Genomic DNA, 17,503 nt, shown 5'->3' on the forward strand with positions numbered 1-17,503 from the left:
ATGCCTCTACATTTACCTTTCTGGCACCTTTCCTTCCTCAGAAAAGCATGGACACACTTGTATAAAACATTCCGTCTGGGCGTAACCTTAACTCCTCTGCTACCAAGCATATGTGTTTAAAGATCAATACAGAGTCTTTTTCCTTTAGACTAAGTATGGCAAATCTTCTCAATCTAAATTCTGTACTATCCACCTTCTTACCCTACTTATTCTCTATAGGGGGGTCTGCAGCACCCTATGGTGGAGTCCTATCCGTCCCGAGTGCGGGGGGGGGGGGGCTTACCTAGGGGAATCCTGTTCAGGTGCCATATGCTGGGGTCCAGCCCCAGCTGGTCCAGGGGTTCCCAAAGGTGTGGACGGAGTCGGCGAAGAATGATTTACACGGAGACAGCATTCAGAACTCTCTAGCTTTCCTTAGTCTCCGTGGATCTTCCCTGTGCCTGGCTGAGGCCTCAGAGAGAGATATCCCAAGGCAAGCTGAGCCTTTATTTTATAGTGAGAGGTAAACAAGGTAGTGGTTTCCAAAGTTACACTGTTCTTGTGAGTTTCACTTGTTTTTGTTCCTGTGAGTTTCACTTGTTTACACCATGGTTATACTTCCTGCACTTCCTCAGCCCATTAGCTTCCCAGATAAGATCTAGGGAGTGTCATAAGGTCAAGCCTAATTATGCTAAGAGGACTGTGCCCTCTAAGCTGGGAAATGTTTGTGACTTTGCCCACAGGTCAGTCTGAGGCTTAACCCTATATCAGCTCCCTACAACAGACAATAGGGTGGTGAAGGCCTAGGTGGGGCAGGAACTGGATGCAAGGGGCAATGGGGACAGAAACAGGGACATCTGTAATATTCTCAATAATAAAGATTTTTTTTTAAGTACATTTTATTGATTTTTTACAGAGAGGAAGGGAGAGAGATAGAGAGTTAGAAACATCGATGAGAGAGAAACATCGATCAGCTGCCTCCTGCACATCTCCCACCCGGGATATGCCCACAACCCAGGTACATGCCCTTGACTGGAATCTTACCTCTATCCACTGAGCCAAACCGGTTTCGGCAATAATAAAGATTTTTAAAAAATAAGCAGAAAACTTGAAAAACAATTTATCATGAGATTGTAGCAATGCAATCACATCTTCAGGCTCAACTTCTAATTCTAGTTCTCTTGCTATTTCCATCACATTTGCAGTTACTTCCTCCATGGAGGTCCTTCAACTCCTCAAAGTCATCCATGAAGGCTGAATCAACTTCTTCTAACCTCCTGTTAATGCTGATATTTTGATCCCTTCTCATGAATCAGAAATATTCCTAATGGCATTTGGAATGATGCATCCTTCCCAAAAGTTTTTTGATTTACCTTGCCCATGTCCATCCGAAAACTCACTATCTCTGGCAGCTACAGCCTAACAAAATGTATCTTTAAAGAATAACACTTAGGGTGACCAGGAACATTGAAAATGAGCAGTAATATCTTGAAAAGAATCTATTTATCTAAGTAGTAGGTCTCAAGAGTGGGCCTAAAATATTCAGTGAACCATATTATAAACAGATGTGCTATCATCAGGCATTGTTCTTTTATTTTTAGAGCACAGAGTAGATTCAGTGTAGTTCTTAAGGGCCCAACATTTCAGAATGATAAATGAGTATTGGATTCAATTTAAGGTTAATAGCCGCATTAGCATGTACAAGAGATTCAGCCCGTCCTTTGAAGCTATGCATTGACTTCTAGCTAGCTATGAAAATCCTTGAAGACATCTTCTTCCAATGTAAGCCTGTTTCACCTACATTGAAAATTGTTTTTAGTGTAGCCACCTTCATTAATTGTCTAAGTCTTCCAGATAGCTTGTTGCTTCACTTTGCACATTTATGTCATGGAATCAGCATCTTTCCTTAAACCTCATTAACCAGCCTCTGTTAGCTTCAAACTTTGCTTCTGCAGCTTCACCTCTCAGCCTTCATGTAATTGAAGAGTTAGGGCCCTGTTCCGTATCAGGCTTTGAATTAAGGAAATGTGGCTGGTTTCATCCTCTACATAGGTCACTAAAATATTTTCCATATCACCAATAAGGCTCTGTTGCTTTCTTATCATTCATGTGTTCAGTGGTGTAACACTTTTAATTCCCTTCAAGAACTTTTCCTTTGCATTCACTAGTTGGCTAACTGGCATAAGAGGTCCAGCTTTTGACCCATCTCACTTTCTACATGTTTTCCTCACTAAGCTTAATAATTTCTAGCTTTTGATATAGTGTGAGAAGTAATTTTCCTTTCACTTGAATACGTACAGGCCATTGTAGGTAATTACTTGGCCTAATTTCAATATTGTTGTGTATTAGAGAATAAGGAGGCCCAATCACAGGGAGAGAGTTGGGGAATGCCCTGTCAGTGGGGCACTCAGAACACACATTTATTAAGTTAGCTGTCTTATCTGAGTGCAGAAGGTAACACCCCCAATTGTAATAGTGACATCGGAGATCACTGATCATAAATCACCATAAAAAAGTTTGAAATATTGTGACATTACCAAAATGTGACACATAGATATGAAGTGACTAAATGCTGTTGGAAAAAATGCTGATAGACTTGCTTAATCCAGGGTTGCCACAAACCTTTGATTTGTAAAAATAAAATGCAGTATCTGCAAAGCCCAATAAAGTGAAGTGCAATGAGGTAGTGCCTATACAGTCATGTGCTGCATAAAGATATTTTGGTCAGTAATGGACCACATATATGATGGTGGTCCCATAAGAATATAAGGAGCTGAAAAATTCCTGTTGCCAAGTGATATGTATCTACCTTAAACTCAAAGGACAGTACATTACCCATGTGTCTGTGGTGGTACTGGTGTAAACAGACCTACTTTGCTGCCAGTCATAGAAAAGTATAGCACATTCAATTACTGAAGTAGGTTATACCATCTAGGTTTGTATAAATACACTGTATGATGCTCACCTAATGACTTGTGTCTGGTCATATCTCCATTATGAAGCATCACATGACTGTATAGTGCCCTTCTTTAGATTACAAAGAAGCCTGTTCTCATGGTAGACACACTAATTAGGATTTAAAGTTTGATGAGAGGGATCTTTGTAGAAAGGGAAACGTCCTCTAGAGACAAATGGCTTCATTTTCCTCTTTCTTGGGCATACCTTATGTAGTGTATAGCTATAGCCTATAAAATTGCAGTTGTGTTGTGTGAGGAAGGGGTTTGTGACTAGTTCTTATAGTGATTTTTTTTTTTTAATTCCTCAGCAGTCTGGATGTAGTAATGGAGAAGGCAAATTAATTGATTCTAGGTTGAAGTTTTGCCATGTAAGCACAGTAAAATCAATCACAAAGGGACAAGATAGCTAATAACACTGGCAAGTTTCATGGATAGTGGGTCTAAGATAGATAGCCAAGGATGATGTGGCAGACATGATTATCAATCCTTTTTTTTCCCATGTGAATTGAATCACCATTTTATCCAGAGGTTGGGCTGCAATGCAGTAAGAGAAGATGAAGCCAGTTGAAGCAGTGAATCACAATGGAAAACAATTCACCTTCCTCTGTGTCAGTGTAGGGTGGGCAAATGACCTAGTTTTAGCCAAAGGGATAAAAAGAAAAGTTTTCTTCTAGGCAAAGATGCACAGGATAAACACTATTTTTCTTTATTTTTATTATTTTAAAATTGATTTAGAGAGAGGGAGAGAAATATCTATAGGTTGCCTCCCATACATGCCTTGACTGGGGATCAAACCTGCAACCTGGGTTTGCAGGAACCACCTTTTGGTATGCCATGGTCGGCAGCCTGCGGCTCTTAAGCCACATGCGGCTTTTTGGCCCCTGGAGTGTGACTCTTCCTAAGCCTTAGGAGTGCCCTAATTAAGTTAATAACTATGTACCTACCTATATAGTTTAAGTTTAAAAAATTTGGCTCTCAAAAGAAATTTCAATCGTTGTACTGTTGATATTTGGCTCTGTTGACTGATATTTGGCCACTGGTATATGGGATGATGCTCCAACCAATTGAGCCACACCCACTGGCAAGGGCAACACTCACTCTTCTTTCCTTTAGATGTGCTCTTGTGAGGAAGTGATGTTTAGAGCTGTGGCAGCCATTTTATGACCACGATGGGGCAAACTTAAGCTTAAATATTACATGAAGAAAGGGAAGAATAAACCTTGGTCCTCAATGACATTATGAAAGACAGAAGGGTTATTATCACTCTCTTCTTTCTGAAATTTCTCCATTGTCTTCTCAGAAACCACTTTACTATTGGTGTTTACTTAAAAGTTACTTCATTTTTACTTCTGTCTCTCAAGTTTGGTTGCAGTTTATTGGTTTTACTGTTTTTTTCCTTTTTGTTAATCCTCACCCAACGATATTTTTCCCATTGATTTTTAGAGAGAAAGAGAGAAGAGAAAAAGAGAAGTATCATTGTGAGAGCATCACACATCCATTGGTTGCCTCTCACACATGCCCTGCCTGGGGCCAGGGATTGAACCTGCAGTCCAGGTCTATGCCCTTGATGGGGAATTGAACCTAAGACCCTTCAGTGCATGGGCTGCTGCTGCTCTAACCACTTAACAGCAGCCAGGACTCATTTTTTTTCCTTTTAATGATTTTTCAATAGGTGGGGATTTGTAGTTTGAGAGCAATATTTGTTACTTATACCCAAAAATCTTTTTTTTTTTTGGGGGGGGGCATATCTATAAAACCCCTTTACTAAAAATATAAAAATAAAAACCCCTTTACTGAGTTATACATACATCTATTTCAAGTGTACAATTCAATAGTTTTTAGTCTATGCAAGGAGTTGTGCAACCGTAGTATAATCAATTTTAGAAAAATTTCATTACCCTTAATAGAAACCCTGTATCCCTTAGCAGTCACTCTCCATTCACTTTAGCCCTGGGAAACCAATACTCTTTCTGTCTCACAGATTTACCTATATTGTGAGCTTTTTGCCAATTAAAACTTGTATTGTTCATCACTAATCCCCAGTACCTAGGAAAATGGCTGGCACATGGAACTTCAATACTTGTTCAATAGTGAAGTAGGTAGACTAGGTCCTTGCTTTCTTGGGAGTTCATATTCTAAAGAGGGAAGTTCATAAATAAAAAATAAACACCTGAATTTTGTTAACTGTTGCATAGGAGAGAATGTGCTCTAATAGAGGATTTTAAGGAATTTATTTAGTGAAATCAGAGGCTTCTCAGAGATGAACTGACAATATGCTGAGACCTCAATCAATGCTGGGAAGGAACCAGCCATGAAAGACCAGGAAAGCAGATACCTAACAGATAAAAGGTGAAAGTTCATAGGCCACAAGGAACTAAGTAAGTTCCAGGAAAATCAGTGTGACTAACAGTAAAACCAGAGAAGGATGAGAAAAGCAGTGGAATGTTAGTCAAGGACCAGATTATACAAACCTTGCTAGGGAATGGTGAGAAGTTTATATTTGACTCCAAGTGAACTGCCATGTTAGTTGTATGATTTATTCCTTGTGTAGAGCCTTACTATTCAAACTGTGCCCCCAACCAAAATCAACATCACCTCTGACCTTTTCAAAACTGCAGAATCTGAGGCAACACCCCAGAATTGATGTAGAGTGTCTACTTTTAACAAGATCCCCAAGTAATTCATCTGCACATTGAAAGTTGAGATACACTAGAGAATGGATTAGGAGAAACAACAGAAGAGGGGAAACCAGTTGGGTACGTTAGTCCAAGTGAGAGATGAAGGCTGCCTGTATAAGGGTGCTAGCAGAAAGGACGAGAAGACTGATTTAAGGGTATATTTTGGAGATAGCTGGTTTAGGTGTCTCAGCCACCTAAGTAGAGATGGATACAATCCTGGATTTTGGAGAAAAATTTAGGATTGGAGATATAGATATGTTCATCTATTGGATATCCTACTTCTGAGTTAAAGTGTTGTTTACTATAAACAATCCTATATAATAAAAGCCCAGAGACCGAACAGCGGAACGATCAGATCAACCAGTGGACCAGTTGCTATGGCGTGCACTGTTCACCAGGGGGCAGATGCTCAATGCAGGAGCTGCCCCCTGGTGGTCAGTGTGCTCCCACAGCGGGAACGCCACTCAGCTGACAGGGATGAGCGGCTGCTCCCACTGTGAACCCCGGCCAATGGACAGGAACCTGGGCTGGGATCATCTCCTCGCCCCAGGCTCCTCCTCCTCGCTCCCTGCCACCTCCTCTGGATGCCCGCAGAGCTGACCCTGGAGGCTGGGAGGCGGGTTCCTGGCTGCCTCGGGACTGAGTCCTACTCTGTCGCCTCTCAGTGCTATTGTCCCTGGGCCCAGCCCCTACCGCAGGGGTCCTCAAACTGCGGCCCCGAAAACATTTATCCCGCCTGCCCGCCGGGTGTTTTTGCCGCTGCCTGTCCTGCTTAGCAGCCGACTCCTCCCGGGCCCACAGTACGCATGTGTGGAATGTCTGAGGGACAGTGAACTGGCCCGTTTAAAAAGTTTGAGGACCTCTGCCCTACTGGGTGCCCTGGAGAGGCGAGTGCTCCGGCTCCACAGAAGATGCCGGACCAGGTGGCAGCTGCTCAGAGGGCAGGTCCACAGCCGCTTGGCAGCCAGGGATGAGCACTGCTCCCACAGCGGGGTGATCCCTGCAGGCCATGCCCCCCACCAGTGCACGAATCCGTGCACCGGGCCTCCAGGGTTTTATCTGACAAACATTTACACGTTGTCATCTTTACGGAAAATCAGGCAAGCCATTCTGAAGGTTGCCCAAGTCCTCCATTCTTTCACTCAGAGGTTCTCTGTTACTAGGTATCTTTCAAGACCTTGTAAACCTATTCACACAAAAATATTTTGGATGTTTTAAAATTCAAGGCCCTTGGCTGATCAACACTGTTCCCTGTCCACAACCCCTATATTCTCTACACCCAGTTCTTAACTGGGACAGATATTCCCAAGCTGGTCCAGTTTCTAGGTACAAATCAGACTGCAAACTCTTTCGAATTGGTGAGTCCAATTCCAACCAGCTAGAAGCAAGTCAGTTAATGGGAATGAAAGAACTTAAATAAGTTCAAAGTGGAGGAAACTACACGGAGTCCCTCATTTTTTAAGTCAAAAGAGAGAACAATTTCTTGTACCATCACTTCCTTAACAAGTGGCACAGCTGAATTCCAATTTAAGGCTCTTCCCTCTACCATTTCTCGCATCAAGGCTAGTTTTGTCAGAAGTTCAGAAACAGCCTAAAACCAATGAACATCAACCTTGGGGGGAAAAAAACAAAAACAAAAAACTTCAAGTTTTGCTTATGATTTCCAAAGGTAGAGCAAAAAAGGCAGAGTCAAGCCACTCTCGCAATATACGCTAAATTAAGCTTTGTTCCTATGACGGAACTGGTTTTGTCTGATAAGGGACTTTTCAAAGCTGGTTTAGGTGTCTTTGACTTTAAGTTTGTTACAACCAAAATACTGTTTTTCTAAGGTGTGGGGGTAAGAAGAGCTCTCGCCCCGGTTTCCGTGCTCTGCCACTGCTACCCCGAGGACGGTGTCCCTGTGCTGCCTCCAGGATCCTCCTCTTCGGGCGGGTTCAGTTCGGAGACAGGAGTTTGTGTCTACAGTGGGCCGTTCCCCACTCTGGGGACTGACTGTCCGAAACGCTGCCCCAACAGAAAGAAACGCTAAGTCTTTGGGAGGAAAGCTCCCTTTCCGGAAAACCACACACCCCTCCGCAGGGGAGGCCGCCGGCGGGCGTTGTTTGAAGGAAGCGGGTTTCCCCGCCGGGACGGGCTGGGGTAGCGGAGGGGAGGCAGGGGGCCGCTCGGACCCGCCTCCCCTGGGGCTCCGGCCGGCGGGGCGGAGGGCGGGTCTCCGCGGCCGCAGGGGCGAGTCGGGAGGTGCTCCGAGGGGCGGGCGAGACGCCTCCTACCCTCCGGGACGCGCTTCGCCGGAACCTCGGGTCCCGCTCCTCCCGCCAGCGGGGGGGCAGGGGGCAGGCGGGCGCTCTCGGGCTATAAAGGGCCAGGGCCCGCCGCGCCGGCCCCGGCGCCTCGGCTCGGCTCCGCCCTCGCGCTGTCCTCGGGCTCCACTCGACCCGCTCGGGCCTCGGCTACTCGGGCTGCGGCGGAAGATGGCGGCTCCGGCTCCGGCCCACGGCTCTGAGGCGGCCCTGGCCGCTGCCCTGGCGGACGTGCCCGAACTAGCCAGGCTCCTGGAGATTGACCCGTACCTGAAGCCCTTCGCCCAGGACTTCCAGCGCAGGTACCGCCCGACTCCGTCAGGGGCCGGCTCCCCGCCCCCTGCCTCCGAGCGGGCGGCCGGCCTTCCGCGCGCAGGCTCAGGGCCGGGGCTCCGGCTCCCGCGGGCTCCCGGGCGCGTGGCCCCGCCCCGGCCCCGGCCCGGCCCCGCCCCTCCCCTCCCCGCGGCCCCGCCCCCGGCCCCGCCCCGGCCTCGGCGGGGTGCCTGCCCGGGGTGGGCGTGGGGCTGGCTCTGGTCCTTAGGTCCTGTGGTTTCCGGGCTTGCCTGCCGACAGTCGGAACCGATGCTGGAGGAGGGGGGCTGAGTGAGCTTTTCTCCTCCCCTCTCCCTCCCTCGGATCTGGTCCTGCGCCATCGAGGACGTGCTGGGGCTCCTGGCTCCGCCGCTGCGATGCGGGGGAGGTAGCACCGCCGCCGGCTCCTGACCTTCCCACGCACGGAGTCATCCTGGGAATTAGCGGGCGTGCAGCGCCCTGCGTGTGGCATTGCGCTTACAATTTTTCTAGTTTATTTCATAGCAAATACTGTGATTTTTACATCTAACAGGATTCTTTCTGGCAGCTTTTATTCTTTCCTTGTTACTATGCCCCACTCTTGGGGAAGACCAAGCCAGCCCCTCCCGCCCCCACGTTGAGGAGTAAACTTACAGCAGCAACATTCTTTCTGTGTTTGTCGTTGCTGCCCTGGAGAGGGAGAAAGCGGAGAGAGACAAACTTCTAGAAGCGGATTTAGGGCGCTTTCGCTTCAGCTTGTCTCTCATGCTGCAGCAAATTGGTTTACTACAGCTAAGTTGCGGGAATAATCAGCTCAATTTAAAAGTATAGTTTTTAAGATTATAATAGTTGTAGTAGTCATAGTAGTACAGTTATGAGATAAGTACATTGTCATTTAATGGTTTCTGTTCTTTTAGCAAAGCCACTTGTATGAAAACAATTTTGGTAACAGAATATACAAGGAACAGAAAATATCTAGCTAGAAGCAGCATTGGGGGTAATGAAACAGTTGATAAGGAATTTGAAAAAAAAATCTTAAATTCATGACCTTGCATTGTCACTTGTGGCCTGTATTCAATTCAGCAACTGTTTGTTAAGGAATCCCTAAGGGACACAAAGTTGAATACAACATCTCATTCCAGACTTTGTATATCCTAGTGAATGAGCCCTTTTCAAAGTAGTCACCCTGAGTTGTTGCTCAGTTAATCAGATGATTAAGCCCTTATGTAAGCCATATAGGTAACAGCCTTGTGAAATTGCTTTCAGTATTTGCAGTATTGCTTTCAAAGAAACAGTCCATAATCTTCATAGCTCAAGATTGGATTTGATTTAGAAATAGACAAAAATTTCAGAGCAAAAGATGGTGGTCAGACTTTTTTGATGTGCGTGTTAATGGTGACACCCTGCTTTGTAAAATAGCAGTTAAGACATTTCTAAGAGTTGTGGAAATGTTTGGTCAATGTGTCCTATCCTTCTCCCTTTAAAAAATAATTACAAGAAGACAAACATCCCTTCTTAACTATTTCATGTAATTCACTTCAACCCCATTAGGGTTGAAGCAGTTATAATCCTCTTTCATGGTTTATCAAAGCTAATGAGAGGGGCCAAGGTCAGAATAAAGAAGCGAGGGCAATTTAGAGTTCTTGGTGAGAAGGCTGGCCCAACGGGGCCCTTGTGCCTCACTCTGACCTGGATTCTACTTCTGGCCTTGGTTCTGAGTAATTACCATTTTCCAGCACACACATTCCATTTAAGCATAGCAAATAGTCATTTGGCATCTGGCAGCAGTAACTTCTGTTCACATCTGAAGAATAAAACAATTCCTCCTTCATAAAATTTGGTTTTGGGTACTTTTCCTATTTTCTGTTTATTTCTAATAATTCACCTGGGCAGTGTGCCTTTGGCCTAACACAAATATACAACCAGTTAAACATTTAGGTGCAAAGTATGGTTACTAAGGATTGAGGAAAATATGGAATATAAACAACAATCTATATATATAAAACCCTAATATGCAAATAGACCGAACGGCAGAACAATTGAATAACCGAACCACTGGTCGCTATGACATGTGTTGACCAGCAGGGAATGCACGTGGAACATGGAGGGTGTTGGCAGCAGGCAGCAGAGTGTGGAACATGGTGGGGGTCGCCCGTGGTGGGATGGTGGAGCAGGTGTGTGGGGGTGCCAGACCAGGGCGGGGTGCTGGTTGCTGTCACCAGGGCGAGCCTCTGGTGGTTACTGAAAATTCTTTGCTCCTGGACGCCCCTGTCCCGCGTGGCGTTTGCACCTGCTGCCAGCGCCGACCCCACTCGCACCTGCTGCCGGCACCAGAGCTGCCACTTGCACCCGCTGACGGCATGTGGCGCCGGCCCGATCGCTTGGCACCATCAGTGGGTGTGAGTGGTGGCTGCTGGCCCTGATTGCCCCTCAGGGCTTCTCTACCTCCCCCTACTCCTAAGGGCTGTTCGGGGCCAGCATCCGCCTCTCGTACCCACTGCCGGCGATGGCCCCACTCGCACCCGCTGCTGGCACTGGAGCTGCTGCTCACACCTGCTGCTGGCGCCCAGTGCCAGTCCTGATCGCTCAACGCAGTCAATGGGTGCGAGCGGCGGCTGCTGGCCCCAATTATCCCTGAGGATTTCTCCACTTCCCCCTCCTCCTGAGGGGCAATCAGGGCAGCAGCCACCGCTAGCACCACTGATGGCACTGGCCCTGCTTGCACCTGCTGCTGGCGCCAGCCCCAGTTGCTCTGTGCAGTCAGTGTGTAGGAGTGGTGGCAAGAGCGGAGCTGCTGGCAGACAGGGGACCGGGGGCTGCGCTGGGAGGGGCCAGGTGGGGGTAGGGAGGATGGGCCGAGACCGGAACCTGTGCCCACTGCAGCCTCATGGCCCACAGTTCCTTTCAACGTGCACGAATTCAAGCACTGGGCTCCTAGTATTTAATAACTGTGAGGGGGAGCCAATTTCTTACTGGTGGATTGTCTCATCCATCCTCAACTAACTTACCTTCATTAGAAATTCTGCTTTAGTCTACGGCCATACCACCCTGAACGCGCCCGATCTTGTCTGATCTCGGAAGCTAAGCAGGGTCGGGCCTGGTTAGTACTTGGATGGGAGAAATTCTGCTTTGTATATTTGTTGTTCTTGTTTATCTTTTCTGTAACTATAAGAATGTTGACTCAAGTCTGAGGATTAGTGAATTACTTTGTGCCATAAAATAAAAATTAGTACATTAGAGTGAGTGATAGCCTCTATGATGTCTCACTGATTACTGCCCAAGATGGGGTTTTCCTTTGGGCTCTCTGGTTTTTTTTTTAACCTGTTGTATACACTGCAGTTAGTTGCTGTGATCATAATTCCAACACCTTCCTGTTTAAAACAACATTTATTTATTTATTTTTAAATGTATTTTTATTGATTTCAGAGAGGAAGGGAGAGGGAGAGGGAGATAGAAACATCAATGATGAGAGAGAATCATTGATTGGCTGCCTCCTGCACGCCCCCTACTGAGGATCAAGCCCACAACCTGGGCATGTGCCCTTGACAGGAATCGAACCTGGGACCCTTTAGTCTGCAGTCCAACACTCTATCCACTGAGCTAAACCTGCCAAACACTTAGTTGTCCCCATATAACAAACCAATTTGAGTCTTAAGGTCTCTCCTCATAGCAGTCACTCAAGTATCTATGCTGATGAAGGCTTTGTTTTGAAACATGCCTTTACAGTGTCGGTGGCAAGGCACAGAGAACATGTTGTACTATGCACTGTTTCTTAACACCTTTTTCCTGAGTCACTTCTGCTGTTATATTGGCCAGTGCAAGTCAAATGTGACTTCTGAGCCATGTGAGTGAGAGAATTGACATCACTGAATACAGCCTGAAAAACAGTACAGTTGCAATAACACTTGTCTGTACACTCTGCTTAAAGTTTATATAAAGTTTATATAGTGCTTTTACACACATCATTGAATTTAATCCTCATAATAAAACCACAAGGTAGGAAGAGTGGGCATTTTTGTTTTTCCTGTTTTACAGATGAGGAACCTGAGATTTGGTGACTGGCTTCAGTTAAAATGGCTAATAACTGCTGCAGCTGGGATTAATCTTTATTTACTAAAAACTGTTCTCAACAAGTTCGCAAACTGATTTCTTGGTGGTAATTTATTGGCTACCTCCAGCATTGGACATTTTGGACCACTTCTTGGATCCTCGAAGCCATGATACTGCAGCTCTTGCTTTTCTTCCATCATTTCTGGTGGTTTCCTCTTAACTTTTTCTTACCATTTAATATAGGAGATTCTCAGGGCCTTCCCTAGGTACTTTTATATGTATTTCTACTTTATGTACTTTTCCTAGCATTCTCATTCATCTCATGGGTTCTATTTGTGTACTGAGGATGCCCATGTCTATCTGTACCCTAAATCTTTCTCCTGGTCTTAGACATATTTATAAATATCTTCATTTTGATGTCCTATAAGAACAACACTCAACATGTATAAAACTAAATTTATGTTTTTTTTATAGCAACACCTGTTTGCCCTTTTATACCCTGTTTCAGTGTGTAGTATCTTCACCTTTCAACTACTCAAGTCCAAAACTTAAGAAATATCCTTAATTATTCTTTCTCCCTCCTTTTCTCTTTTTTTAAAAATATTTTTATTGATTTTTTACAGAGAGGAAGGGAGAGGGATAGAGAGTTAGAAACATCGATGAGAGAGAAACATCGATCAGCTGTCTCCTGCACACCCCCCACTGGGGATGTGCCCCCAACCAAGGCACATGCCCTCGACCGGAACCGAACCTGGGACCCTTCAGTCCGCAGGCCGATGCTTCATCCACTGAGCCAAACCCGTTAGGGCCCTCCTTTTCTCTTATCTCTAGTCCAGTCTAGTCAGTTATAGCTTGTGTTTTTCAAGTATATGCCACTCTTTTTCTACTGTTTTCATCTTAAGTTATTAGCATCTCTAGCCTGAATTACAAAATCAGCCTCATAATAGTACCCCCTTTTCAAATTTTCTCAACAATTCCTGACTTACAAGATTCTGTATTATCTGATCCCTGTCTACATTTTTAGCCTCATCTTTGTACTCTCTCTTTCATCCTGTACCAACTAATCAGAGGGAGCCTAGGGGTGGAGAGGTAGATGGGATGTCTGGGGTCCATTCTGTAAGGGACACTAAACTATCAGTAGAATAAATGTGTAACATGATACTCCTTTTATAGATGTAGTTCTTTCTTAAATATAGAAAAATTTCATTTCTTATTTTGTGTAGACTCATAAGAAGTTAGCGGCGTAGCAAAATCACTGAGTAGAAGGTGAGAAAGATTAAGAAATAAAGCATTTTCTACTCTATCAAAAGATAGACTTTTTGAGTTTAGTAGAAATGAATTAATAAGTGAACCTTTTGTTTAATTTTTTAAAAAAAACTGTTTTGTTAATTTCAGAGAGGAAGGGAGAGGGAGAGAGAGCTAGAAACATCAGTGATGAGAGAGAATCATTGATCGGCTGCCTCTTGCAAGCCCCACATTGGGGATCGAGCCCGCAACCCACCCAGGCACATGCCCTGATTGGGAATCAATCATGACCTCCTGATTCATAGGTGGAGACTCAACCATTGAGCCACACCGGCCGGGCCCTTTGTTTAATTTTTATTCATAGAAAACAATTTTTCTCTGTCCCATAAAATAGATCTTTAACACCTGTTTTAAAGAATATAAGATTGAAGTGTGCCAGATTGTTATACTGTCTTGGATGCCATATGTTTGGTTCGAGCTGTAGGTGCGGCTATGCTTTTGTGCATGCTGTTTCCTTCGCTTCTATCTGATAAGTTTCTATACATGCTGCAGGACACAGCTTAGAGATTTCTCATATGCCTTCCCTAACTTCTTCCTGCTTTTAAATGTTCTCCCCATTGCTGTGTACCAACTTGAGCACTCCCATCCTAAGGGTGACCATCCACTGTAATGTAAGTTGTCTTTCTGCTCTTTTGTATCCTCCACTAGATGGTTTGCTTTCATAGGTGGGCCCTTCATTGTTTGCTCACTGTTGTATTCTTAGTCTGTAGAGCCTTACCTAGCTTAGAGGAAACAGTGTAAGATTTGAATGGGCAAATGATTGAATGAATGTCTTCTGACCCTTTCTCTTTTCCATACTATTGAGTCTTAGCTCAACTCACCTGAAGCTAAAAATGTTGGGGATGTTAGGATGGATGGAAAGAGAAGAAGCATTAATTACCAGGAGGTGATGTGTGACAATCAAATAAAGAGAAAATCATTGTTAATTAGATCCTTCCATACTCCACAGAGACTAGAGGTTTAATCACTGAAGGAATACACAGTTTGAGAGAGCCTCAGGTCAAATTGAGTGCCCAAGAATGGGAGGAGAGGTTTTTGTGAGCTCAAGTGTGTTAAGTATTATTAGAGTGAACATCTCTATTTTGTTAGAAATAAAAATAGCTTTTATATTGGTATCTAATCAGAACTGGAAAGTAGTTTGGCTTTTGTGTTATCAGTAACCTCACCAAAAACTAATTCTCACAACACAGACGTTTTATACCAAAGCTGAAGCATGCACTATTTTCCCCCCTCAGTGCTGGCCTAAGCTGTGGGCTCTAAAGAAAGTCAAATGTCAATGACTCTAACAGGCGGGAAAGAATACAAAGATTGCAAGATGCACCTGGCCTGCTTTTTTGTTCCAGTAGGCTCTTTTGCCCTTTGCAGCTGAGATCTTTGCTAACTCAGAAGCCATTCCTGAATGCTCTAAAGTGATGGGCAAAGGGCTAAGACCCCTTCTCATTTTCACAGTGCCTTAAAATGACTTACTGGAGCATTTTGGTTTTGTTTAGGTTCTGGCACTTGCTGCACTAACACCTGAGAAGTGACACTTAAGTCAGTGATTTTCCATTGGTGTGCCTCAAGAAATTTTGAAACATGTAATAAGACCTGACTATTTAGTTAGGGGCACTGGCTCCTTTTCCCTTAGATCAGGGGTCCTCAAACTACGGCCCGCGGGCCACATGCAAATACAAATACTGTATTTGTTCCCGTTTTGTTTTTTTACTTCAAAATAAGATATGTGCAGTGTGCATAGGAATTTGTTCATAGTTTTTTTCAAACTATAGTCTGGCCCTCCAACGGCCTGAGGGACAGTGAACTGGCCTCCTGTTTAAAAAGTTTGAGGACCCCTGCTTAGATCATCAACAACAACAACAAAAAAATGACAACAGCCAACACAATAGCCATCCAATGTGAATGCCCTGTCTTGAGCCATAAATATATAGGCCATCTAATAAAATTGTATATTTTTGGTCACGTTGCATAGTAAGGATGTGTCTGTGTCTGAACGGTTAATTCTTGGTACCAGAAATCCTCATGTACAAGTATAGGCACTTGTTTTTTTTTAAAGTCTCTTTGAAGCAAAAGGGGTAGGTAGTTACTATTATTATTTTTTGTAGAACAATCAAAATTATACCTATATTTTTGTCAGGCAAAAAATATATTTTCGGGGTGTGCTGCAGAATTTTAGTAATTAGTTTATGTGTGCCATGAGACGAAAAAGGTTTAAAATCACTGCTTTATGTGGTAAGTTCTTAGAGAATTCAGTTCAGCTCCCATGAAGCTGGACCTAGTTCGTCAGTGAGATAATAACAGTCTTTGGGAAATGTGCTATAGTTTTAGACTGATAAGTATATAATGCTGCTGTTAATTTAAAGGATGTATTAAGCTTTAATTATATGTTTATAGATACTAAAACAAAAGTGTTTTCATTGGAGAGAATTGCTGTTACCAGGTATCTTTTACCCTAAGTTTATTTTTTTACTAAAGAGTAGATTCTCTTGTGGTGATGTCTGCTCATCAGTAGAAGCTCACCAGGGTTCTTTTGTGTTTAATATCCAAAAGCAGCCCTAGTCTCGTCTGTGTTTATGGTAACAGGTATTCAGTATATTGACAAAAGGTAAAACTCTACATTGAACATGTTATTATACAATCTACATTCAATAATTTATTATACAATTCCATTGCAGTTTATTTGACATTGTTTAAGTTATGGTGACTTAACTTGTAAAACTTGATGTTTGAATGGTAAGAATAATTTAGATTCTAAACTGTTTCTTCACATGTAAAATGGAAAAATATATAAAATTATTGCTGTGACCATGTTCCAAGTATGAGAACAAGATAAGGCTTGAATTTGACCATGTTCCAAGTATGAGAACAAGATAAGGCTTGAATTTCAACTCTCCTAAATGCTAAATAGTTTTGAGTTCGAAAGAACCTGTTTCTTCCTCTGTAAACTATGATGGGACCCACCTTGTAGGTGTGTCTGGAGGACAAGAATGCATGTAAAGATGCTCAGTAAGTAAGTAATAGTCATTTAATGCTGATGATAGTATTAGCAAACTAACTTTCTATCCTAAATGTTTACTAGAATATTAGTTTCAAAAGATTTTCTTATTGTTACCTTCTTTAATGCAGTAACCTGAATTCAACCATCAGATAAATAATGTGACCAGAAATTTCCCTCAACTTGTTATTTTGCTGGTTCATGGCATCTTTACTTTAGGGGGTTCCTTCTTTTTCCCAGTAGAGCAATTGTGTGAATGAGGTGAGGAGGTGGTAATTTTAATCATAATGTAATAGAGAAGGAAAATAATATGTTTAAACTTTGATCCTTAATTTGGAGAGGCAATGATAAGGCAATTGCCCGTGTACTGTAAGCTGAAGGCAAGATGAATCCAGGATATAATGAGCACAAAGCTCCTTTTCTAGGCGAGGTAAATGCTAGCCTGCAGAAACTCCAAATCACTCTTCTCCTGATCTTCCTTTTCTGCTTTTTTCTTTTCTTTCATCTCACTGCTAAGTGGTCATATTATTGGGCATCAAACAGCTGCAGGGATTTTTTTCCTCTTGAATTCTAGATGGTTGGAGGAATGATCACAGTGAGTTTACTAACAGCAGGAATAACTTTGAAAATAAGAAGAAAAAATACATTATAGCAGCTTAAAAGTTTGAAAATGAAAGAATTATTCACTGGGGTCTGAACATATAATGTGTTAATAGGAAAATAAAATGAAAGCCTGTGTCTTGCCTTATCTTTTTTTTCATTTGATGAGTTTAGTTATTTTTAATATGTTTGATTTTACAATAAGATGCATAATATAAAGTAATGGAATATTCATGTGTGTTTTCATAGACCCATGGAATAATAAGTTAAAATGAGACACAATATTTGGGAATATACTCTTAGTCTATAGTGTAAAATATGATAATCAGAAACCAAGTCTACAGATATACT

The 17,503-nt window shown here is 43.4% G+C and overlaps 1 protein-coding gene across 1 annotated transcript in view; it reads left to right on the forward strand.

Moving 5' to 3' along the window:
* Window positions 1-7,903: 7,903 nt before the first annotated feature.
* The window catches only part of GBE1 (1,4-alpha-glucan branching enzyme 1), a 358,778-nt gene continuing 349,178 nt past the window's right edge, over window positions 7,904-17,503 (forward strand). The window contains exon 1 of the mRNA XM_059688080.1: window positions 7,904-8,219. Within this exon, the coding sequence (XP_059544063.1) occupies window positions 8,089-8,219 (131 nt within the window). The 5' untranslated portion in view covers window positions 7,904-8,088. The remainder of the gene's footprint in view (window positions 8,220-17,503) is intronic.

This window comes from Myotis daubentonii, chromosome 3 (genome assembly GCF_963259705.1).
Source record: "Myotis daubentonii chromosome 3, mMyoDau2.1, whole genome shotgun sequence".
Classification (NCBI taxonomy): Eukaryota; Metazoa; Chordata; class Mammalia; order Chiroptera; family Vespertilionidae; genus Myotis; species Myotis daubentonii.